General features: G+C 35.9%; 1 protein-coding gene across 3 annotated transcripts; it reads right to left on the bottom strand.

The window, feature by feature from the left end:
- Window positions 1–1,007: 1,007 nt before the first annotated feature.
- On the bottom strand, window positions 1,008–25,998 carry LOC141823551 (mediator of RNA polymerase II transcription subunit 13). 3 transcript variants are annotated; one of them, XM_074710854.1, is made up of 24 exons: window positions 25,763–25,998; window positions 25,016–25,142; window positions 24,491–24,591; window positions 22,441–22,514; window positions 22,207–22,346; window positions 22,033–22,119; window positions 21,825–21,912; window positions 21,548–21,622; window positions 20,264–20,341; window positions 20,080–20,162; window positions 18,371–18,449; window positions 16,562–16,888; window positions 16,399–16,485; window positions 14,918–15,179; window positions 13,878–14,138; window positions 9,341–10,669; window positions 7,835–8,072; window positions 7,632–7,767; window positions 7,447–7,534; window positions 7,268–7,346; window positions 5,355–5,647; window positions 2,938–4,012; window positions 2,495–2,863; window positions 1,008–2,004 (listed from the first exon to the last, which is right to left on the bottom strand). In XM_074710854.1, the coding sequence occupies exons 3-24, from the start codon at window positions 24,512–24,514 to the stop codon at window positions 1,373–1,375; spliced, it is 5,904 nt and encodes a 1,967-aa protein (XP_074566955.1). In that variant the 5' UTR covers window positions 24,515–24,591; window positions 25,016–25,142; window positions 25,763–25,998; the 3' UTR covers window positions 1,008–1,372. The 3 variants fall into 3 exon arrangements, with proteins under 3 accessions (XP_074566955.1, XP_074566956.1, XP_074566957.1); XM_074710855.1 differs by lacking the exon at window positions 25,016–25,142; XM_074710856.1 differs by lacking the exons at window positions 18,371–18,449; window positions 21,548–21,622; window positions 21,825–21,912; ... (4 more) ...; window positions 25,016–25,142; window positions 25,763–25,998 and having other exon boundaries at window positions 20,264–20,344.
- Window positions 25,999–27,903: the final 1,905 nt, after the last annotated feature.

Genomic DNA, 27,903 nt, shown 5'->3' with positions numbered 1-27,903 from the left:
CAGGATTCGAATCCTTGTCCTCTTCTGCAACTCTGCTGCATCGTAACCAACTCAACTAGGTTCCGGGGACATAAATGGATAATCTGCACTAACCAAAGCACGCACTTTGTTTGAAGGAAACGGTGGGCCCCTGCCGCCGGCCCACGAAGCACGCCTGCTTATTGGACAGGGCATGTGTCGGGTCCGACATGGTAGATACGGTCCGGACGGCCAGCCTGAATTAGATGGTTCCTATTTGTGGAACGGTTCGACATGATAGATATGGTCCGGTCTGCCTGGACCGAGAGATATTAGATTATTCCTATTTATGGAAGTTTATTTAAATCCTAAAATTATGACGCTGGATTACGTGCCGAAGTGGAAGTGGACGTGGGTGCGGGATAGGGCAGGTGTCGGGACCGACATGGTAGATTTTGTCCGGTCTGATTTCGGACCGGACGGACAGCTCGAATTAGATTACTCCTATTCATGGATGATCCGACATGATAGATACGGTCCGGTCTGCCTGGACCGGTCGGAAATAGATTATTCCTATTTATGGAATTCTAAGATTCTGACGCTGGATTACGTGGTCGGGGCTGGTGGGTCCCGGGTTGTGGCGTTTTGCTTGCAGGCCGAAGTCGAAGTGGAAGTGGGTGCGGTCCAACTGGACCGGGTTCAATCCTCGACGAACCCTTTTTGAAAGTGTGCTAATGCACTATCGATTTTTTTTTAATGGAATAAAAAATATACAATTTCATAGTTATGATAAATTCTTAATTCAAGATTTAAATAAAAAATACAAAAGGAAGATAATAATAAACATAATATACTGGAGAATAATTAGATAATCATGCATGGAATGATAAAAATAAATAAAAAATATAACATCATCTTGATTATTTCAAAAACAAAAAACGAAATTTTTGCCCTTTTGTTTTTAAAAATAAAAATTGAAAGCAAATAATAAAACAGTATTTTTGATGAATTTTCACTGAATTATTATTTTATAAATCACATGTAAATTAGATCAACCGGCCTGATACAACATGGCATCCACACTCATAACCAAAACTGCAACACTAAAGAGACCTGAGAAAACACAGCAGGTTGAAACTCTTCACTCCAGGTTTTCTGCTCAAGTAAACACCAAGCTCTACTATCTCTGCTGGTGAAGCTTTCTGAGAAACAACTAAGGATTAAGTTAAGTTTGTCGTCGACGACAACGACGACGACGACAAGATTAGTGGAACAAACGTTAGAAGCATCAATGTATCACGCAGAGCTATTGCATTCTGGGTGAATATGAATACACTATACATGAAGTCTTCTCTATTTTAACATCTCATCTCAGCGAATGGTGATACATCATGAATGGGCCGACGAAAGCTGGCTAGACTTGCTGAGTATTTTCTGGCGGCTTACTGAGTTCTTTATCGGCATAATGTAACAGCCTTCTGAGTCTAAGAAGCATGTCGCAGTGAAAAGGCAATGCTGTACGCCGTTCGAGATAGACGGGGCTAACTGTCATCCAGGAAAGGGAGTGAAGCTCGGCTGCTACCGACTCCAAAACGATATGCGTCTCCAGTTCGTAGTCTTTGTTGCCTGCTTCCGGAGCTGAGGACCTAACTTGCTTTAATGCACTAGTGTTGCTACTTCCTCGGGTCATCCTCTCCTGCATGTGGTTAGTGTTGCTTCCGTAGTGATCGACAAGGCAGACTGAAAGAATAGAGGGCCAGTCTTCTCTCGTCGTCTCTCCCAAATCTTGCCTCATTGAAGGAACTGCTTTGGATACGATGTAACCGACTGCCAAGGGGATCGCAGATCCTTTGCTGTGCAGTAGGTGAGCAAGAGGCGGAGATTCGGAAGTAAGGCATGTCGGAAGATGCATGGGGAGCGGCGGGAGACAGCGCATATTAGGCGACGGAATAAGAAGATATGATGCCTGCATTGATCCAAGAGACTTCACCGGGCTAAATCCTTCCAAGTAGCTGTGCGCGCTAGAGCTGCCGCTTTGTGGTGCACCTGTATAAACCAATAATGCAACACAAACAGTTTGATTTGAAATGAGTGTTATCGATAAAAATATTTACAGTATTTTTCTAAAAATGATTTTAAGTTTTAACTACAAGCATAGATATGCTTAGTTGAGCTTGGTACAAACTTAAGATCTTGCATCGATCTCTTTTGTTATAGACTATTCAACAACCTGAATCATGATCTTTAGAAGAAACCATTGTGGAACTTCTCTACATCTAAAAGTGACTTGAATAGGATACTCAATATGTAGATTAGGACCGAATATGAAAGGCATAGATAGGGATGAGACTAACGGATTTGCAAGGATCTAGGTCATATTGACACATTATGAATATTAGCAGTATCAGTTTGAAACTTTCCAGACAAGGAATCATTTTTGCAGATTCATGAAATTATGTTCAATAAAAAACAATTCTACCAATGCAGTAAGATGGACCATGTTATGATAATGTGCTGCTTTCCGGTATAAGTTTACCTGATGAAGGATCTGACTGAAGAATCAGATGCAACGTGTGGTCGATAGAAACTCCGACTAAGCTGATGCTCTGTATCAGCTGCAGTGTACTCCTTGAGCTATCCAACCCGGTTTGTCCTATCAAGAGCTGCTTTTTGGAATTAGGTTGTCCCATACCACTCTTGTTAAAGCTGGACTTAGAATGAGGACTGTACAAAGAAGGGCTAGGTGATGTAGGTAAATTCCTTTCTTGAATCATGACCAAATCATGCTGCTGTAGCGAAGATGAATTGTTGCTTGATGAAACTATATCAGGTGTGGCCCGTCGAAGTTGCAGTGGCCATTTCTTGATGTCATTTCCACCAAAGGAAAAAATAGCATTCTGCCACTCTGTACATGAAAGGAAAAAAGTTGCAAATATTTCTGAGTTAATAAAGAAGCCTAAGTTGTAAATATTCGAATACCTTGACATTCAAGCTCAAAGAAGCATCCAAAACGTGTGATTACTATGTCCCTTGGTCGAGCAAGACCGGTATCACAACAGGATGATAATATTTGACAGCCTTGTTGCAGAATTTGAACAAAAATGCTTTGGAGAACCTTTGTGTCCTGACGGCTGCTGATGCCACCAAAAGGAAAGATGCAGCTATCAAGAAACTCTCCTCTAGCATCTGTCCAAATGCAGACCAACCAGCGCCAATCTTCGGTCCACCCATAACAACAATGAAGACTTGGTGATTTATTGTCATGTTCTGATCCATCAACCGCAGAAGTTGTTCCAGTGTCGGAACTGGAAACTGAAGTTGAACTTTGAGAGTATATTCCACCAGCATCATCAGCGGTTTTCAGACTTGAAGGTTCTGAAGCTGGAGTGCCAAAAGTAGTAGGGATTGCTCCATGCTCCACAGAGCCAGGTTCTGCCAATATGAAAAGTGGTTCAAACATGTACCTAGCATCATCTACCCCACACATATCTAAAGATCTATTTTGTTCAAAACTTAATCCTCCAATCCTTGATGTTTGCCATGAATTATCCCATGAGCCAGGCCTCAATGCATTGTCAATTTCACCGTCTCTTGAAAGTGATGATCCTGACATGCGTGGAGCAAGGCAATCCTTTGAAAGTCCAGCTATGGAAGTCACATGCATTAGTGAAGACCTTCCTGAGAAAGATGTTTGAAACGTGTCAACACTTGAAGTATACCGAGGAATCCTTCGAGCCTTGTTGTATACAGTAAAAGCTATGTCCTTCAGAATGGCAAGTTCACTAGTTGGCCGATAAATTTTTAATAATGTTTCAACAGTAATAATTTGCAAAACAAGCTTGGGGGCAGTAAATCCTGAGAGCATTAGGACATTTGAAGCTGATGCGTCATCAACAGCTGCAGTGGAGTTCAAGGCCTTGACAACTTGAGAATATAATAAGGATCGCCTATCCTTATCCGGTAAAAAAGCAACTGATCCAAGAGCAGCAGAGCACTCGACCAAAGTTTGCAGAATTGCCATAGGATCAGGGAAAGGACATACAACATACACCACCTACGAACATCACAAAGATGATCAAAGTGTCATCATCTTATTTAATCTAAAATTTCCATTCCAATACACTAACACCAGCTAAAATGAGATAACATGAATAACCAAAGAAAATACATTGCAATTAGCTCAAAGTTTATTTCACTTAACATTAAAAACTACAACATTGAAACACATTTCTCTTCCAAAACTGTGAAGTTTATTTCATTTACATTATATCATGTAGCCATTGATGAATTTTTTAGAGATGGATCCTAATTGTTATTTCAGCTGCATGTATCCAAGAAAGAAATCGCATGAAACACAATCTCATGATAAGTTCTAGTTGGGTTTCACATTTCATGGAAGGTACAGGAATGAGAGGAAGATCTTTTCACTATGCATATGGGATTTTGGATGGGAAACATGGTCAACAATTAGATTCACCATGTCTTTACTTCCACTCAATTCAGTTAATTTCCCTCAGCACCTATAAAGGTTACTGCTTTTCCATTGTCACTTTCATAATTTCTTGATGTATCTATTCAAACAAATGGCGTGCTTTATACATGAATTTTCAATTCGATGCGAGATAACCAAATGTCTCCAGACCACTTTTGTGAACATCAGGACCAGTTGCATTGGAGGTTAAAAGAAAATATTACAATATCTTGAAAATTGTCCAAAGGATTTTTACAGATGATATAGCTGTGAAAAGTAGTGAGAAGAGGTTTACACAATATCACCAAATTTACATTATAACTTATAAGGCTTTCAACTAAAATATAGTGACAAAGGGAATTCATGTAACTGAGATTAACCAAGATGACAGGGCTGGCAATTTGCCATATCATACAATTCCAATGCTTTTACATGACACAATGTTGACAGCTATACAAGAAGAGTTATTTTCCATATTATACCATTCTAATGTTTTTACATGATACATTATTACTAGGCTTTACAAGAACTTAAAGCACAAAACTTAGATTGCCACTTATAATGCTTTAAGCAGAAACAAAAAGGTAGGGGGAAAATAAATGTAATCAAGACATGAAAGCCAAGATGGTATTCACATGATATACTTTCTGCTCGGCTTTACAAGTGAAGATAGTATAATAATTGTGGAAGCTACATAATCCATTGATCAAGATTGTATAATAATGATCATTTAGGAAGTGGAAGCTACATAATCCATTCATCAAGATTGTATCTTGACCTGTTTGTGTAAGTTTCACACTTTCACCAAGAAAAAGTAAAATAAGAATAGGAGATCAGAAAATTTGATCTATAGAAATCATCAAATACTTTTAAGCACCAAAAAGGTTAGAAAAATAAATAAATAAAAAAGATAATAAATACTCACAGTACAAGATGTGCTGCATTCTTTTTGATTGGCTAATGTATTTGAAGAAAATTTTAACTCCTTGATAACCTTTGTAAGGGAATTGATAAAATTCTTTGGCTTCCAACTTTTCGAAAGAGATAAGAAGTAATCATAAATTGAGCTGATAGCATTTATCTGATTGCTAGGAATCTTCACTTCTTGGGGGCAATCAACAACAACGAGCCCAGAAGACAAACGGGTTCCAGGAGATGATTCTATTTGTCCTCCAGTAAACTGAGGTGAATGTGATCCTAATTTGCACATCTCATAAACTGTTGGAAGAAAAACAAAAATGAGAAATGTATCAGTTAAGCAAACCGTGAAATTGTTAAATCATAATTGAAGATCCTATCCTAATAAAACCTTTGAGATCTATATACATATCAAACTTAACCTAGGCTAAGACTTTTCAATGTTTGGTTATAATCAGCACTGCCAATCTTAATATATCACATAGAGCAAAAAAACTTCATATGGCTGAGAACCTCTTTTCAGACACAAATCATTAAGAGCTATATTTTGATTAATTTCCTTCTTTCCTTACTTTAGCTTCACTCAAATTATCCAAAACTTCTTGTTCATATACTAAACCTGATGATGACTAAACATAACTATCTTCATATGAGATAGTTTTGGCAATCATGATTACTTAGCAATATATCATTATATTTGGTTTAATGAAGGGATGATATTCATTTAGCCAACCTAAATAATTGACCTAACACGCCTTTAGGATGACGATGACACTATTTTAATTTATTCAACGTAGCAATCCTGATATGCATTTTTCAAATACTTAGGCACAATCACAGGCACATTTATCTTTTGTTTCTTTGATCCTTTTTCATCCAAAAAGGGATACCAGCATGAAACTTCACGAGTCATGCAATATTGTTCCCAAATCATAATAAGGTGACTAATTTACAGTAGACCATTTGTTGATGGATGATATAATTTTATAAAGATTCTTCCTAATGAATTTCATTTACCAGAAAAATTAAGCTCAGGTCAGCAACAACTTTAACAAAACAGATCATGTATATCTTCCATGTTCAACTTGTCACACAAATCGAGTGCCACTAAACAGGTTGGAAAAAGTTACTGTTATTCAGAAGAAGTGTATGGCATGTTCAACACTTGCAGAGAGGGAGGAGAAGGGGTGTTGCAGCACAGAGTTCCCAATGACAGAGGATATAAGACTATACACTAACAGATAAGGATATGAGACTATACAACTTATTTCAAACACGACTAAGTTGATAGGCATGTCATATGCTTCCATATTCTCCTTGAAAACAAATCTGGACCTCTCTGCTTCATATCTGATTGTTATGACCAAGTAACTGAGTCTATGACCAATCACCTTTTTCTTAGACAACATTTCCATGAAACATAGTTCCAGATTTAGCAGAAACTCAGGCAGAAAATCACTCATAATGTCACAAATTTAATGATTCTAAAAATTGACGAGTGGATAAATGAAATCCATTGAAAGACCATATTCAGATATTTATATCATTGGTAGTGACCTATGCTCTATAGACAAGAAAAACATTTCAACTAGCAAGACAATTAGGTTCACATGGTAATGTTGAAACACAATATTCAAACTACCAATTTGAAGTGCTCAAAGTGGATATAACAAGTATTATAGTCTCACATGAATTCAATGGATAATTTAGGAGAAGATCCATGCAGCTGAAATAGTTGCAACAAACACGGGTATAATGAAAGTACTCAAATCCATAGTTGATTCATGGATGAATTGTCTATTCAACCATGATTACCTGGTTTCCTTTTATGATATCATAACAGAAATTGCAATTGTTAAAAAATTCAGTCTGAGCTAAAAAAACAGAGTTTAAAAAACAAATATGAGTAAGAAAACTTACCAGTGCCTAGCTGATGAAAAAAATCAACAGCTGCAGAAGTTAGGAGGTCTGTATCAGGACATAATGCATAGTAAGTAACCTGCAAATGCAATCATCCCTCAACATTTCAAAACTTAAAGCATATAGCAATCGATTACATCTAAAAAAAGGAAAGTTCTTCATAACTGCTACTGACTCACCGGCTTTGATGAAGCGTAAGGTTCTAAAGGAGCCTTCTCCCAGAAACGGAGAGAGTTTACTGATGTCTTCAGCCAATCATCCTGGTACCTGTGATAAACAAATAAGTTCCCCAATATGGACTCGCATAGATTTGCTCGAGATAAAATAAATTTGCCATATGCATAGAAGCTAGTCAAAAGCATACCCCACAAGTATATTTGGCTGCGGGAGCACCAAGGTTGTTGGCTTGATGCGAGAAAAAATCTTCTGCTGATCGGACTCTGGGTTGTACGATTCTTGATTCAATCGCCGTTGTGATGACTCATCATTTCTTGCTCTCTCTATGTTCACAAATTACAAGCAAGTGTTAATGAAAACACTGTGTATAAGTGAGATGATGTAGCTTACCTCTTGTGGAAGATGTGGTAGTTGATTGGGGAGGGCTTATTGGCTCTCCAACTAAAGAAAATGCACCAGAAGAATCTTTAGGTTCATTTCCATCAGCTGGAGTTCCTGAATCACTATAATGGTAACGACCTTTGCACCAATCAATTACAGATAATGGACCATCCAAACTTCCAAAAGCAGATTTCAAAGCTGCCTTTATATCTGACTGCAACAAACTCATAACAGAGGATGCTGGAATCTGTAGAAAGAATATAAGTATATTAAAACCCAACTTTCTGAATGGCTATGGGCTCTATGCATTAAGGGAGCAAATTAACTAGTTAATCTGTAGTACCTAATTAATGACATATTGAATGCCTACAGGGCTTTAATCTAAAAAAATTAAGCAGAGGACCAAAAGCTTCTAGAGAATCTGCTGATATGAGATTTACTGACAAGTAAAACAAATTATCTTGTTGCAAAACAACACAATAGCAGTTTAACAGTGCAAACAAAAAGTCCATTGACCGTGAAAGAGGAAAACAACATAAATAAAAATCAAAATTCAAGTCCATAAAAAGCTTTGTACTCATCTTCCTTCATTGACAAAGGGGACAAATTTTCTAACAAATAAAAGATTTACATGTTTATCAATTCAATCATGGAACATTTCATCAGTCACCATAGGACACCTTCACCTTGGGGAATTCTCCAATGTACAGGACCCCTTGCATGCCCAATCATAGCACCCACACAAAAATATACAGGAAGCTTGTTATTGGTGTTCAACTTCAGGCTCCAAAGTGATCAAGAAGAAAACAAATCTTGTCCAAGAAGGCGGCACACCAATTTAAGGTACAGTCTCTTCAATTTTGTTCACTAGGAGAGCCTAATTTAACCAAAATGTTGTGCCACTTAGGTGGGAATCCTACCACATTTAAACATGTGCACACCCTCGTGTGGTGAATCTAAGAAGCCATAACATGACACTTTTGAAATAACCCCTCACACAAAGCACCCAAGAGCTCTCATATCACTTTGAAGAAAGCCGAATCCATCCAAATAGCAAGCCACTAGAGCTAGAGTCCCAACACATTTAAACAGGTGAGTACACTAGCAACAAGGGATTAAGAGGTCATCATGTGAAAAACATTTTAAAATTGATAGGGCAAGCGAGAAATCACTTATTTCAAAAGCTCAGCCTGTTCGAAAGATATCCTTCTTAATATCATGACTCCCACTCATGTGTGATCGTGTGGGTGGACAAATTGGACTAATGTGACCTAAGTCAAACACCTGGATTGACTCAATTTAGCTGGGGTTATATTATTCATAATGGGTGATTTGAAGAAAGGAGCTGCCATACCATTCTAAGTTGATTGGCTGATGGCTTGTCAATATCAGTTCAATTGTTCCAAAATGCTAGTAAGAAAGGCATCTAGATCATCAATGCATGAATACAGAACAGAAGAATTATAAGCAGCAATGCAGACAAAAAAATGCTGTGGAGTTTATCTGGAATCTTACATCAGCAGAAAGCGGATCAATTAAGTCTAAACCAGCAATATCCAAGGAATGGCATGTTGAAATAAGTCCACCACATCCAGCATGAATCATGGATGGTCCACAAGAAAAATTACGCCTCCGTTGTTCTTGTATCCCAAGCCAGTAATAGGAGCCATAACCATCATTAGTATCAAGTGAGAAGTCTACAAGGGACACAGCTTGCTGAACTAAAAAGGTTATGGAATCAAGCAGATCCTGAAGAGGTTGCTTTTGCACATGGAAATTTATGCCTTCATCACCCAATGTATTAAGCGGCAACAAAGGCAAGCACTCAGAGACACGTGAAGATTTTGCAATTTTAGGTGCACCAACAGAGCGCCAAACACCTACTTGTGTAGTAAATGGTCCATCTTGCACCCCACCATCAATATCACCAGCTAATCTGACGGTTATATTATCTTTTTTCCTCGGCTCATGCTTTACTATATCTGATTTAACATTAGTGTCACCTTGGACTAGATCTGACAATGAATGTCTCAAGCTGATAGGAATTCTGTTCTTAAGAGACAACAATGTATGTCTTAACTTGCACATGAAAGTTTGGTAGATCATACACTCAATATTTGTCGCGAACACAGTCTTTGCAGGAAACAAGAAACCACCAGTTTCCATGTAGTCATTTTTCTTTTGGACTGATATGACGGCAGTTGTTGGTTTCACGCCTGATATAGGAGACAACCCTTCTCCATTGCTTGATGTCACATCATTATTAACTGGTCTTTTACTTTTATTTTCTGTTCCAGAGGCTACATGCATATATAACTTAGAAGATTTGGCAGAAGAAATACCCTCGTGTCCCAATTCGCCTAATGGGAGATTTGTTGCTTTCTCAGACTTTTCTTCAGAAGAGTCCATGTAGATGGGAGGCGTCGCATTATATATATAAGAACTAGAACTAGAGCTGGAACTCTCAAGCATTTTTGATCTAGGTAAATATGGATTTTTGAAAATAGATGTGGATAGCTCAATAGCAGGGGCCTCCACTGGAGCATATTCAGGAGCAAATGTCATTACAGCTTCTGCTTTCATCAGGTAGTCAAATTTACCATTGGTCTGTACTGAACTTGCAAGTGGTGGCGGTCCAATATCCTTTAGAGCTTCTGCTTTTGTGGAAATCGTGTCCTCTGCAGGGGTTACCATCTGATGGTTCAAACCTTCTAAAGTTGGAATACTAGGATGACCAAGATTTTGTTCAGGTACTTCTGAAACTCCATTACAAGGACTACCAGTTATGTCTCCAAACTCAGCAGCTGGAAATACAAGGGTCTGCGACTCCGCCGTACCTGGTGGCTAAAAGTTGACGAAAATTATATGGTATCAAAAGTTCCCCAATGTTAACAAGAAAAAAATCAAAACAAAGAACAAGACTTCCCCTTGCATAGAAATACGAATTTTAATTTACAAAAACAAAGAAACTGAATGTAAATCGTGCCAATTAAGCATGGCTCAAATGTTATAGTAATAGGCCAACAATTGGGAATATAAAAGGAAGAAAAGAAAATATTACAATAAATCTTTCCAATAAAAGAAGCATGCCTAGTCAAGAAAAGTGTATAAAGAAGCATTTTGGTTTCTATCCTCTGTTTACCTAGGCAGAGGGCACCCTTCCTTCGATCACCTTCCATGGAACTTATTTTGGCCCAATAAGCTCCAGCTCAAATGCAAGAGGGTAGTCAGCAAAAGGCAAGATTATTCAAGTGGCAAGGTCAAGGTCAGAAGAAGAGGGCGAGCGCTGAGGTTGATGGCGACTATCAGCCATGTGATGTGGGCAGGTCAAACGGTGCAACTAAGGTCGCAACGGAGTTAGGTTTGAGTATCCAAGCATCAGTGCAAACCTACATTGTGGAGGTCGGCAATGCTGGCAAGGATCTTGTGCAAGTCTATGGTTAGAAGGTCATAGAGTGGGCGTCATTTGATACCAAGGCGATTGCAGTCAGGAGTGATAAAGGTGTCAAGAAATATAGTAAAACAAGATGTGACATTGAAAGAAATGAAGATGTGACAAGAAATAGAGTAAAAAATATAGTTTAAAGAAGAATTTTTAGGAGATTAAATCTTTAGTCATTTTACATTGAGAGAACTGAAGATGTGACAAGAAATAGAGTAAAAAATATAACTTTCGCCCCAAGAGAAGGTAGATATTGAAAAATTAGACAACCATCTATATACAACAAGATGAAAATTTAAACCTATCAAATAAAAAAGATGAAAATTTAACAAATAAAGCATCTAAAATAGAACATCTACTTGAGACAGAGGAAAAAAGAGTCGAAATGTTGATAGTGAAGAATAAATGTTTCATATCTAATACTTTTTACTACTGTCATCCTTTTTTATAGGAATATAATCTTCTTACGATCTAAACCCTCTTAATTTTTGATGTTGTGTGTTACATCTACTATGTTCTACATTTTTTGCTTGCTGACCTTGATGGATAGTATAGTCCATCACTAGTTACTATAAGAGACACAAGAAAAACAACTCACAGAGTTATGCAAGCAAATGTTACAGAAAACCACAATGGAGGATAAGAGGACAAAAGCATCAGCAACAGAGAATGCCCACTTGACAAAGCTGACATCATTGTTAGTGGTGGATTTGGGGAACGGTGGTTGTGGTTGAGGACGACCTGGAGTAAAATGAAGATGTCAAGGCACTTGTCAAGAAGGGAGGCATTCTAATCAGCAATGTGTTTGACCCAACTAAAGGAATTTCTGGAGAAGTATGTTATTTTGACCGTTTATCTCTATGCTCGTTTTCAGACAAGCACACTCAGATATTGGTGCTTTAAGTCAGTCAATGACTCCCAAATTGATGGTGTAAAATTTTTAGGAAATTAGGCATCATGCACTAAGATATATACCCATTTCAAATAGTCATATTTCAGTCCAAATAACCGAGTGGAGAGAAGGTCACATGGCATGGATCAGCAAAAATTAGAGTATTGTGACATCTAGACATGAGAGAGGTAACATCATCACAACAACTACAAAACCTACTAAGGGGATTAGAGAAAAAGCTAAGCCTAGAATAGAACTTGTTCTAGTATCATGTTAAGAGAGATGAAGCTAGATGTATATTTTCAGAAAAAGAGAACAACTATACCTATATATATAGGATTACAACATAAGAAAGAAATGACGAAAATACCCAATGTATGACTAAACTATTAATTCTAGTATATACATAAAACAAAAATTCCAACATACATTGGATAGACCAAATACAAACTCATTAATACTGAAACAAGACTAAATCCAACTAAAAATTGTTGCTTTGTTCAACTTTGGATATGAGATGAAGCAATTAACTATAGTTTAATTAGTTTAACAATTTTATAGTTTAACAATTTTCCAGTGGGAAAAAAATGATTGATTGATCCAGCTAGAAAACAGTTTACTTAGGTTTCCTCTTGGAATTACCAAAAAACAAATGAATTTACAAATGAAACCAACCCCGAACAAATTCAAAACCACACTAAATCCGAAATTTATGTTTGGTAAAGAGTTTGAAACCAATAATGGGCACCCTAAATACAGTATCACAAGTTTAGCTAAGCATCCATCCAAACATCTTTGGCAGTGACATTGATATGATTGTTTCCTTGTAATTTAAAGATATCTGACTGAGCACATACCTTATACATGATAGCAATTCTTCAGGACTCAAGTCCCAAAGAACAAATGAATAAGTAAATGGTTGAACCAGCAATAAAAGAAAAGTGTAAAAGGCTATGCAACAAATGAACCAACCAATATAGAAGATATACACTAGTTTTTGTTTTATTCTATATTCTAAGACAATCAAGTCATTGTTTCTTTAGACAATGGAGTGAGAAAAATAGAAATGTGTTTGCATCATGGGAAAGAATGGCCATTGTAGAAGATATATTCTAGCTTTTGTTTTATTCCGTATTCTAAAACAATCAAGTCATTGTTTCTTTAAACAATGGAGTGAGAAAAATAGAGATGTGTGTGCATCATGGGAAAGAATGACTATCCAATAAAAGTTACAACAACAAGGTCATTTCTTTTTGGCTTCTTTGCATACATTGCCCTCCTATTCCCTCCCTCCACAACCCCAATAAAACATGTATTTTCTCATGTTCTCTGATTATCATGTCTAAGAAATTAGTTAGATTCCTAAATAAACTGGCAGAATTCTTAATTTGTTAACCATATTTATTCGAGTCTATTCTTTCAAATCAAATGAATGAACTACTTCCATTGCGATTTGTTCTTGCACTAGCTCCAAGTGAATAAGAAGCTGCTGAAACAACATAAACTAAAGTTGTATAATAAAAGAAGTTCATCGTCTATGAATCTTAACCAATATAATCATAAAATAAAACATCATTCTATATGAAAATAAAAAAGGTTATGCATATTTTGACAAGAGCTACTAGCAGCTAATATCAGAACTAGATATATTGATTTCTAACTAAATCAAGCACATAACAGGAAAAAGAATAATGAAAGAAATGGCCATTAAACCATACCTCACCAAAAGCCAAAAAATCATCCTCAAAAAAGTCATCAAAAGCTCCAAATTCAGATAGGAGAGTTTGGATATCCATGCCAATGCCTCTATCATCATCATCCCAATCCCACTGCGATCTAACATGTAAGCCAGCAGCAGCCGAGTTGTCTACTTCGGCAATGCTATAGTCTGATGCAAATGGATCCTGGATTGTTCCACTTAATAGTGTGTCAGTTTGAACTGAGGTTTCAGAGAGAATAGTGCGGGGACGCTTAGAGGCCTAAGAACATATTGGCATCATCAAGAACAAATAAAGAAATGTCAAATAAATAATACAATTTAGAAGGAATCAAGAAAGCATGAAAAGTTACTTTGGTTGGGCAATGCTTGATCTTTGAACATTATCAAATCAGTGTACAAAACATTGATAATACACAAATAAATTCAAGGCTGAAATTTCTCTTCCTCATAACATGTCGCATCAGCATGAAAATAGCATGTGAGGTGATATACATTCATGTACCTTCAGATATTACTAAAGAAAAATACAAACAGACTTGAAAACAAGTTAGAGCTAGATCATCGCTCTGAGATCTATAGTCGTAGTAAAAGAACTGGTCCAAACAGTATCTTAAACCTTGAGTTGAATGTATACAATCTTCTTTCACCTTTCCTAGAATGCCCACTTTGACAATTTGACTGGAAGTGGTATTTATGTGAAAACGTTTGAACAAAACAAGACTTAATTGTGTAATATGCATAGATAGAACCTGGTTAATATAGCTTAACTAGTTAAAAATCACATAAATTGGTAAAAGGTACTTCAAACATATCAATTATAATAAGTTCATTAAACCAGCAGGAAGTTAATAGTTATGATGGATATGTAAATGATGACAGAGACAATGATGAGTCATCCATGTGTGAACAAGTATCTAGATAAGAAGGTAAGATGAGTAGTGATATCCAAGTATCACCAAAAGTCATCTAAATGAATTTTAAAAAATACTAATTGCAGGTTATATACTATAAATAAAAATTATGATGACTTAAGAATACCTTTCTGTGACCATCATTCTCAATTTGATCATTGGTTGACAAGCCAGATTGTCTACATGTGACAGAGTCAGCATCAGCTTCAAGATCACCATCTCCAACAGCCATAGCATGCTCACTTTCACTTGATGTTCTACTTATGCTGCTGATGCTACTAGTTATGCTATTACTACTACTGTTATACTGTTTTTGCTGCAGCAAATGACTAAATTCTACTCCCAGCCCACTGAAAGGTTCAGCATTAGAAGCATTTCCAATCGCCAGGCTAAGTAACAGTGTACCAAGTTAGAACAAGAAGACAAGCACATAAGAAATTATGTGAAATAGCAAGTAAAGTAGCAATATATGAAGTTGTTTCAAAGTTAATTTCATAATTATAGAACAAGCAAAACTGAGGCTTTCATTCTACTGATTCCTCCACAATTAATCTGGAACTAGTTGATACAGGATCTAGTTATAGTTCATTTCCACAGAAGATATATCTCGATAAATACAAGAAAAATGAAAGCTCTGATCTGAATTAAGAACTCGACCCTACCACTTGTTGATTTTCCAAACTATAAATGAAATTATATTGAAATCATTACACTGTGAGGCTGAACTAAAGAAGACTGCATCCAATTCAAAACCTAGATCCACATTACTGCTCCACAAAACTTTTAATCATTTTCGAAAAAACAGACTACAAAATATTTTTCTGGAATCATGATATCACCACAAATTCCAAGTGGTACAAGCTGCATTGCTCTTTTCAATCAAGGTGATTCAAGATTCATGAAATTTCACAACAATAAGTAAAATCACAATAGTGTTCACTGCTGACAATTTTGTATCAGAATATCCACACTATTGTACTTTTGACAATCACTAAATGACATTATATTACCTTTTCTAAAAACATAGCATTGCCAGACATGGGACAAGGCAAGTTCTCAGTTAACATTTTCAAAAGCTGTAAATACCTAGACAAATACACCACATATGTCTGACAAGTAAAGAAAGACACATCAGCACTGATTATGGTATAACCAATAAAAACAACAATAGATCTCCCTGATGGAATCCAGTGCCTCAAATGAGTGGTCCAATGGTGTGAAAATTAGTATCAAATTTAATTAAAAAAAACTGAAACATAGAATTTAAATAAGAACATATAAAAGTTAAAAATAATGCATGTAAGGTAGAAAACCTAAAATAAAAGCTCAAACAAAAATGTTTCTGATTTTGCAGACAAATCGTCAACCTACCAAATATTCACTAGTTTTAACAATTCGTTTTACAAATAAATGCATGTTAAATAAATAGGATAAAAAGAAGAGATATAATGAAATCTGCATAATTGGAAAAAAAAAATACAAAAACATGGCACCACTTATGTCATGCTTTATATTTTCATAGTAAAAACATTAACTAGAACACTGAAATCCCAGTGCACCTTATGCGTTCAACAAGTTGAAAAGCTGGCAAAAGAAGAAAAGACTAACCAGAGTTCAAGTTGAGACGAATCAGAAAAATTCCATAAGTGCCACATCTCAGATAATGATGTTCCCACCCAATGCCTCAACCACAGGCTGCAAACAGAAGAAGATAATGGGACAGACTGAAAGCAAGCTTATGATTCCAAAAAAAAAAAAAAAGTGTTAGTACCTCTTATTAGAGGATCGGGCAAAGGCCCTGTGCATCAGAGGGATCAACACAGCTTCTGCTGGATAAATGAATGTCCTTTCAAGGGCTGGAAGTTGATCCACAATTCCATTCTTCTGTTGGGTTCTACAGGCTTCAATAAGATGAGAATCTTCTTCATGAATATTGCAAGTATTGCTATTTTGATTGTTAGCTCCCATAATATTGTCACTAGACGAAGAACGGCAGCCAAGGGTAACTTCAACATAAAATCTTTGCCCTCTGAGTTGATTGTTAGAAGATGGAGTCATATGAGACCCAATTGGAATGCCATTTGATGACTTTAGCTTTCTGACAATGTTGAACAAGGTTAGCAAACTCATAAATCAAAAGTAAAAAAAAAAACTAATTCTAACTTTATGGCTAGGATAACAGTAGCTTAATTGAATCATAACTTGGTTATGCAATTTATGTCCCTTTCTACACTAAGGCTACTGCCAATTGCCATCTTTTCTACCCATAAAAGCACAAAAGCATATAACTGACTTCCATTATATTCAATATAGGTCTAGAAGACATACAAGAAATATTACAAAATCAAATGCACCCAAGTTATTCAAGAAATAATAAAGAAAATACAGCTTTTAAAGGCATATTTTAATAGTGTTTGGTTTTCCAACAGATCCCATGATTATAGCCATCAACTTCAACCTTCAACAGTATACATGATTTATCACGATGATTAATTAGTGGCCAATATGAACCTGTGGGACTAGCCATTTTAGGTCTAGGTAGTCACTGTTGATTTGAATTCATTTTTAAAATATTTCATCTTCATCGTAATTCCAACCATTTAAAAAGTGCACCATTTTAATGACTCATCCAGCAGCACCTACTATGTCATCTAATTTTTATAATAACTATCCCACTAAGATTTAAAAAAAAAGAGTGACCTAATATGATATGCACCACAAGAAATGCAGAAACCTTTGCTTATTTTGGGCCTAGTTGGACATCTTTGAATGTACCTCTACCAATGACAAATTTTCATGCAAGTTGTGTACTGCAACTTCTGAGATAGCATATATTTCATATAAGGTTTTAGATCAAATAATCCATTAGCCTTCGAATTAGATCTTTGTCTCAATTTGGCTCGCTGGTTTTTAAGTTTTCATTAGTTCACATATTTAACTTGAGATATAAAATTTCAGCTTGATCCAAATTCAATCAAATTAAAGAATTTTGAATAATACTTGCACAGGATCAACTTGCAGAAGGGATAGCCAGCAAAAAATACACTAGAGATTTAGCAGCCAACGACATGCAATCACATGATTATTTGTTTATTTCAAGATTTAATCTTTAAAGTATCAATCCATGCCAGAGTTTTTTTTCCTAAGAATGCACAGTATGGCATTCCAACAGTTGCGAACATCAAAACACAGTGAGATCAAGCATATAATCCCCTTAGTTGCAAACTTCCAATGAGTTTAAATATATAATCCTATTCCACGTACATTATTAATGAATAAATACAAGTATAAAGCAATTAGGAAACCAATTGAATTAAAATCTAAGCATTTTCACTATTCATTATAACCAATTAGGAAACCAATTGAATTTATAGCATTCTTCAAAACATGGGGTTTTGTTAGTTTAGCATAAGGTTTAAAAAAAAAAAGCCTTTAGCAGAATGGGAGGACAATGGAGAAAGTAAACTTCAAAAAAAAAAAAAAGAGGATAGCAAACTACACAGTAGAAGAAAGTTTTTAGGAAACTTCTCATATTATTTTAACCTTTCATAAGATAAGATAGAACTCAAGGATGAAGTACCTGCCATATACTTGCTTCACCAGATCACTAGGACAGCATCCTGTGAGCCTACCACGCATGCCAGTAGGGGAAACAATAACTGTCATGATTACCAAGTTCAGGCTAGCATAATAGCATCAGATTGGCGGATTAACAAAAACCATCCAAATAAATACTAGTGTAACAATAATTGGTCATGATCTATGATTTACAAAAATAAATGGATGAAGAATGAAAGCAAGACGAAACTTCTGGAACAGCCAACTTATTGTTACATTTCATGACAAGGATCCCTCCATCAATCTTGGACCATAGATTTAGGGTCAGACAAGGTTTTTAATCCTATTTGCCAATAAATACTTGAGCTACCAGAAGAAAAACAATAGGTCCTTATCTCTCATACTCCACTGGTCGTCCAACTATTTGCATATTACAAGCTATCTATATCTGTCATGTTGACTGAATCCAGTATTGGAGATTCATAGTCAAAATAAGAGGTAAAGGACAAGAAAACACAAGTAAAAGATAAAGTAAAGTTGGGATAATGTCCTAATTCAGTCAGGCCAAATTTGTAAATTTTGCTTCTCATGGAGGTCAAGGCAATGTTAACCAAACAAGCACTGCTCTTAGATTGAATCTGAAGCGCTTTAGTCAACACACACAAATAACTGAGGTAAAGTGGTAAAATACCCATTCACTTGTCACTTTTAGCCGATAAACAGAGTTGGAATAGAAAAGTATCACAATAATTGGCTCCTTGCTTTAAAGATTGAAGTGACTTTTGCAATTTGCAATTTCAACTGAAACTTTGCCAACTGCAGTTTGATTCCAATTATATGGTTATACTTACAGCCGAACCAAAATTGTGATTGAAGCTCCTTGTTATTTCAATCATTTCAGTCATTTTGCAGGTAAGGCACTAATAATTGCCAGGGAAAATGTAGTATAATCAAACACAGGTAAAAAACATAAGAGCATAATCTGTAGATTTGGAATGGTTAAAAAGTTGACAATCAAGGACTATTCTAGATTGGAAATAGTTAAGAAATCAATGATCTAGGATTGTTACCCGAATGTGCAATTAGCATTGACAATCTATAAGTTGTCAACAGCAGCAGAACTGCCCATAGAGAGTCATAATGCTCATAAACATTGACAAATGAACCAAAGTTTATTAAAACCGTATTAGACTGGTGCAACCACAAATAAGACATTCTTACTACTTAGGAAGAGAAAAAAGATTAGTTGAAAACTGGATATAATCAAACAACAAAGAGAAGATGTGTAAAGATTACAAGGAATAGAAGTTATCTAGCTAATATCCAAATTCTAAATTGGCAAAAGGTGAACAGGTGAAGCCAGGGGGGGAACACAAGGGAGAGGTGCAACTTTAAAAAAAATTTTAATCTTTTTTAGTATTTTGCACCATTGAAAAAAATGTTAATGGAATTTGTCCCTTTCCTAATCTTGTGTCCACCAGTGGTGAAGCATTAGAGTGTATAAAGACGAATGCTAACTGCCTCGTTTACACAAAATGAGACAGTGCTTGTCAACAATGTGCTGATTCAACAAAAAAACATATAGAGAAAAGACAGTCTGAAAAACATGCCATGATGGCATACATCAGTTTATTTTAAGAAAACATTATCACTCAACTAAGCAAATCAAATTTACATATCGTCAAATGAACGAAAATGGTATAATGCATAAGATAAACATCAAAATCGCACCTGGTATCCCATCTTTGATTGAGTGAGAAGAGCAATGCCATAGCAATTTTTCAATGTCACTATTGCAAAGTCCTCGAATATGCCTATATACCATGGCAGAAACAATTAAAAAATAAATGTCAATTATATAAGAATTAAGTATCAAATAACCAAGTAAAATGATGGTCCTGTGAGGCTAACTAACTTTGCAGATACAACAGCATGAACGTAGATTGCCTCTTCAGTCGCAGTGAAGGAGAATTCAATTGTTGGCTGCGGCCTCCTATAGAAATACTAGAGTATTAATGTGGAAGCATAGCTGAAAGATAAGGATATATAGATGTAGCAGAATCTAACTAGACAAATCCAGGAGTTCAAAGAAAAGAAAACAGCATAAAATTCAGCACTCCAAAAACTGTAGTATTTTATTAAAGAAGCAATAATATGTGAGCAAATATGATATTACCATCTGATTGCATTCAACACTTTTGAAGCATTATAGAGAATCAGAATGTGCAGAAACGAATATGTAGTAGATTCCAGCAGATGGTGTTCCTCTGTCAAAAACTCTAAATGGTATAATAACCACCATTTCTGTTATTCTCTTTATTATCATGGAAAGATAGGTGAGTGATCTTACATAATGTTCATAATGGGACAGATAAGTTAGCTGACAAACCCAACAAACTCAGAAAAAAACTGCAGCAGTCAGGTATGTATCAATACAAGCATCACTCTGCAGATATAGTACAGCATATGACACCATTTATTTTCATCAACTAATGAACATTTATGGGACCAAGAGGCAGATAAAATCACAGTATGTTTGCAACTGCAGAAAGAGTTGCTGAAGGTTCACTAATAGATCTGACCACTTCATATCTCAAATTCATTGCCAAGACAAAACAACCAAACTGGCCCCCTCACTACTTTTTTGTTTGAGCCAGGGTACTGGAACCCATCACTAGTTCCCACCATTTTAATCAAATTAGTGGTGATAGAATCTAACATTTATCTAAAGTCACTGTAAAAATTAATGAAATGTAAAATTAGTTGTCTACTAATCAGATCATCATTTTTGAATAGTAGTTGTCTTCAAAAAATAACTTGTAAAGCTACATGTTTTGAATCCACAAAAAATTGATCAAGTTAATTCTTCCACATGCAACCTTGACCATTTGAAACTTCCCATTACATACGATCTTCTTCTGTATAGTATAATACTATATTACCTAGCAAGTAGATTGTAGCTCATTGTAATAATCATGCTCAGCATCAAAAACAACACAATAATCAACAAAATGACACTTGGCCCAATTTAGTAGTGGAAGCTTTGTTAGGCTTACTAAGTAAGAGAGTGAGAAATAGCAACTGATATTTTCACATAGTTTAATAAAAGTATAGAAAATATATATGTGGCAAACGAATCCAGAGGTAGATCCAGCAGAGCATCAAATTTCCAAAGAGCACAGACATCAGTGTAACAGACCTAACATTTGATGTCAAAGGATGCAATCTGGTATAAACATCTCCAAATCTCCCATAAGAAAGGCCTCCAAATGCTCTATCAAATAGAATGAAATAAACATCAGGTCATATAGATATGATTGTGAATCTTACTAGTGATATAGATTTGCATAGAGCTCAAGAGAGGGAGAAGATTCTTATAGCCAACCCCAAATAGTTGGGAAAACAATGGCTTGATAATGTTGATGGATAAATGAAGATCCACTACCCAAACAAAACTAACAAGAATGACAAATAACCTTTCTATAGAGTTCCTTAAAGCCTGAACAAGTGCAACTCCAACCTCTTCTGAGTCACCAGGAGCCAACCAAAGTCCATTTCCAACAACTTCAGAGCAAAAAAACATTGTATGACAAAAAAATTAATAGACTGATCAAGAAAATGGATTATTTTGACAGAAAGTAAGGAATAAAGATACTTAAGGGGGAAAAGGAATGTTAGGAAAACCTCTCAATTTGGACACTGCAGCATGAGCACTTTCAGATATTGAAGAATGACGGCCAGGAAGGAAAAGCCAGAGTTTGATTCTTTCATCTGTTCACAACAAAACTTTTTTGCGAAACATGAGAAAACATTGATAAAGGTGCAAAATATATGGTTAAAAAACAAGGTAACACCAACCAGGGTTGTGTGCCCCTTGAGATGGGTCCCATGGACCAACAAAAGAGTTAGTCCATGTGCTAAGAAATCCTTCATTTTGTAGTTGTAAATGCACAGACAGTATCAAATGATTTGCAGCATCTTTCTGATCTGCTTTCAACCTGAAAAAGGTTATGAAATGCAGCAAGAAAACATATGAATCAGTTCCTATACAACTATTAAGCAGTAAAATAATGATTTCAATATAAGTAACACCTTTTCTCGGGTAGAGAACTTGGTTCAAATTCACATGGTAAAAACTGGAACCATGAAACAGCTTGAAGTTCTCCCTGCAGAAAACCAAACAATAGGAAGGCATGAGTGGAAGTAGCTTAGGTAAAGCCTAGCAAGGATCATGTACCATATCATAATACTAATGTTTTTTTATGATACCAAATAGAAGACACTTTTTATATCACCCATCAAATTAGCATCCAAATTTACTTGAGGGCCATATAAGTCATTCTCACAATTCAGTGGCGAAACAAGAAGCTATATGATGCTCAACTATATGCATTCCTAGTAAAGAATCATCAAGGATACAACAACAACAGGTGAAATAATAATCCTGTGTCCAACATTGGCATAATACAGTAACTACTTCCATGTGTATACTATAAATCTAGAAGTTCCAAGATGATGCTCCAAAATAAAACAATCTACAAGAGCTCCCAACAAGGTTCCATTCTGTGTTTGGTGCAAAGCTAGGATTTAAATTCTATTCCATACTAGTTAGCACAAGTGAAACATCTTGTTCCACCCACCAACCAGCATGTGGAACCTCTGTGAAACTACTACAGAAACGCTGAGCCATCATGGGTTGCCCGGCATCAATGCACCATCTCAAACTATTTGGACTGCGACAACAAATCTTTTGACCGCATTGACAAAGCTTAAACTCGTTTGATACAACAAACCCACTCGAGGCTTCTGCCAACCAAGACAAACAAGCTGCTCCAGGCTTCCACTATCCAAGATCACAAAGCCGCTCAAGGCTTCCACTATCCAAGACGACAAAGGTGCTCAACCGTAGAACACAACAGCAACAGCCACTGCAATGCGCAAAACTTTGGTAACACTCCAACGAGCAAATGCCGCAACCATGCAATGTTTTTTCTTCTCCTCCGATATTCTTCCTTTTCTCCTCCAATCCATCTCATTCCTCTTCTGATCCAATCACTTCCTCCTGTCACTCTTTTCAGAAATGCATGTCAGAATTCACAGAAACATCTCGTTCTAACTGGGGACCAAAATCCCACTCAAAATGAGATTTTAAACCTTGGTATAATCAGTATACCCTATGTGAATCAGGTTCTTTGACTGTGTCACATATTCACTTATCAAACTAGAATTTTACTGATTTTTGTACAGAATACAATAAAATGTATGACAAATGTTTGTAGCAATAATGCAATTTCTACAGGGTAAGTAGTATTAAATCTAAGAAAGAAAACTGTGACGGGATTACAATGACAAAATCACTACTAACCTGACACATAGAATTCCAGGTGAGCATTTATTGAAGTTAACTCAATTGCTTTCTCAACAAATCCAGACTACTATTTAAAAAAACAATTTCTAATCCTAGCTCCTACTATCCCTAGTTCAGATAAGTGGCATAATGGGTGCATGATCAATGTGTTTGGTTCAATCATTTCAGTGGATCCAAAAGTTTCAAACCCAATGAAATTAAATTTAGGGTTTGCATTCGTGAAGGGCTTGTTTCCTATTAATCACAATTCACAAGCAGCTTGAGGCAATAAATCTCAAAGGATCATGCCTCAAAACTTCGAAGTATTTTAGTATTTTTCTTATTATCCTTCCTCCAGCAATATCATAGCAACATGTGCTATGTAGAACAGCAGGCTCTGTTACCCAAAATTGAGAAGTGGCCCACTGGTCACTTGTCAGATCAGCCAATAGCGGTTGTTAGTCTATTACTAGGCATTACAGACTAGTATTTCAATCTTGACTGGGAATGAAAAAGGCAAATGTCTTTTTTCAAGGCAATAAGTAAATTTCTAATTAAAACACTTTATCATGAAACACTTTCAATCCTAGCCTTCTGTGATTGGTTTCTCAAGTCATGGTTCAAGTACAAAAAAAATTGTAGTTGAATCAAAAAATAAGGAATTTATAATCATTATTAGCACAGTAATCCAATAGCAGAATTGTTCCAAATGAAAAAAATATGATATTGTGCAGTGATCAAAGGTGAATATTTAACATAAAAGAGAAAACTAAGAAACACAAGTTAAATACGTACAATCCTGAATACATTTGTCCACATCACTTAGTGATCATGAAGTTCGAGTCACAATTTTGTTTCTTGTATTTCAATGTTCATAATTATGTCGCTGCTGATTCCTGCAAAAAAGAAAAATGGGAAACAGCTTGTCAGTGTAGGGATCAATGAAAACCCTTCCAAAGAATAGAGTGCAGAAAGAAATCAAAAGGGATTGTAAGATCCCTTCTATGAATTCCACACATTTTCTTCAAGATGGCATATCACTAATTATTTGACATGTTGAACTTAGGATAGATAATGTTAGTATCAGTCCAACAATGACCTTAACAAGCCTTATCAAGTGCACAAGGAGACCTACCAGTAGTTTACATTCAGATATGAATGGACCAATTATACAAGTTTATGCTACCGCTAAGCACAATCTGCACGATGGCTACTGTTGAGTTATATCCATTCCAATTGAGAAGTTGGGACCAACCAAAAGGACAAAATGGATAGTTTTGACATTGAGCATAAAAAATTTCATAGTGAAGTTTGGCATACCACTAGGTGACTATTCAAACTGTCCAAGTAAACAGCATCTTTATTATGGCTGCTCCTTCGCAAAAATCAACAATTTCAATGGCATCAAGACCTCCTCAAAATAACTATACTTCATAGCAGCGATGTCCTGAAGAATCCATTGGAAGAAACTTATTGACAGAAAGGAACATATATGTGAAATTCTCATTCAGTTTGTACCAAAATACTAGAATATTTCTGCTGCTTTAGCAGCAAAAATCATGGGTTTTCCATCCTCTCCAAATTCAAAATGTTCACACGAGACCAAGCAAAGACTCAATAATAATCCCCTTAATCTCTGGGTTTCAACCCATGTGGCTTGATCTCCCACAGCTAAAAACACTAGACAAGAAAAAACAGTGAAGGTACATCAAAAAATTTAACAAGAATATGATGAAGAATACCAGAGAAACCCTTAAACCTCATGCTAAGAGCAAAACCTACCCCCGGCCACAATCTCCCTTTGTGAAACCACTAAGATGTTTGATTTTCACAGTTTGCTTTAGAGTTAAAAATCACAAAATTTCACATTTTGATTTGGTTAAAAATTTTCTATGCATAAATTCAAGTTTTTTACTGGCAATTAGGACATAGCAAACTACATAGCTTACATACATGGCAATACATATTTGATATTTCATCCTAAAAAAATCGCACTTTGTATTATCTATTGAACTTAAATCTACAAAACGAACAATAAACGAATCATACTCGCTATTGTCCCCGTACCTTCGCACAGAAACCTTGGTCTACTAGTTCGCTTCGCCGAAGACAAACCACACGGCTCTCTCCTCATTCGCAGTGCCTGGAACTAGCCCCCATCGAGTGACGGAGGCGCGCGGCTGCGTGCTGCAGAGGAGACTCACGCCCAGGAGGGTAGCGCGTGGACGACGACTCGATGAGAGGAGGAAGGAGATGCTGCTGCTGCAGGTGGAGGTGGCGGCGATAGAGGGGAGACGGAGTTCGCTGTGCTTCGGCGGCAGCGGCAGGCTCGAGCGAAGGAGAAGCGGAAAGGATCGTCCGAGGAGGAAGAGAGAGAAATCGCGACCTAAATAACCAAAAGCCCTTTCGGGTTTCTACCGACTCCAGCTAGAACGGTTTGATTCGGTACACTGAACCGGACTGAACCGGAATTGTTTAAATATGTATAATAAATAATTTAGTTTGATTTTATTTTTTTTTAAATCAATTTAAACTGGAAAACTAAAATATAATATGTAATTTTTGCATATTTACACTTATAAACAAATTAATATGTAAAATATTATTTAAATTGATTACTATATTATATACTAATGTTAGAGGTGTAAACTAGCTAAGGCGCTCACGAACTATTCGAATCTTGGCTTAAAAAAAAAATCATTCGAGTTTGTTCAATTAAGTTAACGAGTCAAGCTCGAGTCTGATTTCAAATTCAAAAATATTATCAATTCATGAATTTGCAAGCATATTCATTTAGAGACTATGAACATGTTCGTTAAGAAACTCGTGAATAAATTCATTAAAAGGCTCGTTTATATATATATCAAATGAATTATAAATATTGTGTTAATGAATCAAGCTAAAACTAAACTCATTTAACTTTTAAATGAATTATTTTCCAACCGAATTCAAGTCATCCGAGAATTATTTAATGTCATTACAAATCAATATCGAGCTTAAAAATTAAAGTTCGAATCACATTCGACTTGAGCTTGAGCTTAGGGAACCAATCGAGCCAAGCTTGAACCTCTTATTGTTCAACTTGACTCAGTTCAATTACACCCTAACTAATGCTTCTTTAAGTAGCTTTAATTATATTCCAATTAGTAATTATGTATTTAAAACTTTAGTTGCAAATATCAAATTTTTAGTGGTAATAAAATTGAACTGACTCAATAGTTTTGATCTATTTTAATTCAGTTTATAGCCTTATTTATCCTTATTTAGTTCCATTTGACTTGAACTTAATGAACAGTCTTAATTTTTTTTCTCTTATTTCATAATAAATAAAAGATAAATAACAAATAGAAGATTCAACAATGCAATAATCTGAAAAGGCAGATGATTATTTGGTATTTGAAGGCACTTAATACCATACAAAGAATAAACGTTATGGGTTTGAATAGCTAAAAAAATCTTGAACTTTCTTTCATGATGAGTCCAAAATTATGCTCCTTGCTGGATGCTAATGACAAATTTTCCTCCTCTAACATGGGCGAACCTACGAGGAATAACATGCATTAGAGGACACCAGAAAGACCCGACAAACTTTTTTAGATGCTACATGTAATAAGAGAGCATGCTTCAAAAAAAAATGAAGATCTCTCTTACACCCTCTGATGCGTGTTATTCTATGTAGGTTCGCTTCCGTTAGGGAAGAAAGGTTTGTCATTAGCATTCACAAGGAGCTTAATTTTGCTTGCATCATTTCACATGAATCATTGAAAACAGTATTTGTGTTTGAGTACTGATGAAATTCTCATAGAGAACTTTGTGCTGAAAACCAACCTTTGTAGAACTTACTTTCTTGATGATCTTCAATTTGAATTGTTTTCTTATGATCCATTGCCGATCGAGCTTCCCTGCAACTCTAGTTTGCTGCTGAATCACCCCAACAATGTCAACAATTTGTATTCATTTATGTTTTGAACTGATTTTGGAGGTTAAAAGCTTCTTTATCGCTGCAGCTTTCATCAGCCACTCCCAGTTCTAATTCTATGCTTTCCGAGAAAACGAATTTGGAGAAAGCAAGTCCATTTGAGTAGCTAGATTAAGAAAATAAGCAAATCAGAAATATGAAGCAAGTTCATCAGAGTGGAATGCTTAGAAAGAGATGAGTTCAGAAGAAGGAACCTTAACGCTAACATAAGAGCTTTGCAGCTTCAAAT

This window comes from Curcuma longa, chromosome 3 (genome assembly GCF_044706935.1).
Source record: "Curcuma longa cultivar G26 ecotype Majalengka, Jawa Barat chromosome 3, ITB_CL_G26_1.1, whole genome shotgun sequence".
Taxonomy (NCBI): domain Eukaryota; kingdom Viridiplantae; phylum Streptophyta; class Magnoliopsida; order Zingiberales; family Zingiberaceae; genus Curcuma; species Curcuma longa.
The sequence above is the reverse complement of the archived record's forward strand: the minus strand, read 5'-3'. Positions and strand labels throughout refer to the sequence as shown.

Coding starts and splice junctions, on each gene's coding strand:
- LOC141823551 (XM_074710854.1), bottom strand. CDS start 24,514: ATGTGGACAAATGTATTCAGGATT. Junction 18,450..20,079: donor AATCAAAGATGGGATACCAG/GTGCGATTTTGA, acceptor TAATCATGACAG/TTATTGTTTCCCCTACTGGC. Junction 4,013..5,354: donor AATGCAGCACATCTTGTACT/GTGAGTATTTAT, acceptor TGATGTTCGTAG/GTGGTGTATGTTGTATGTCC.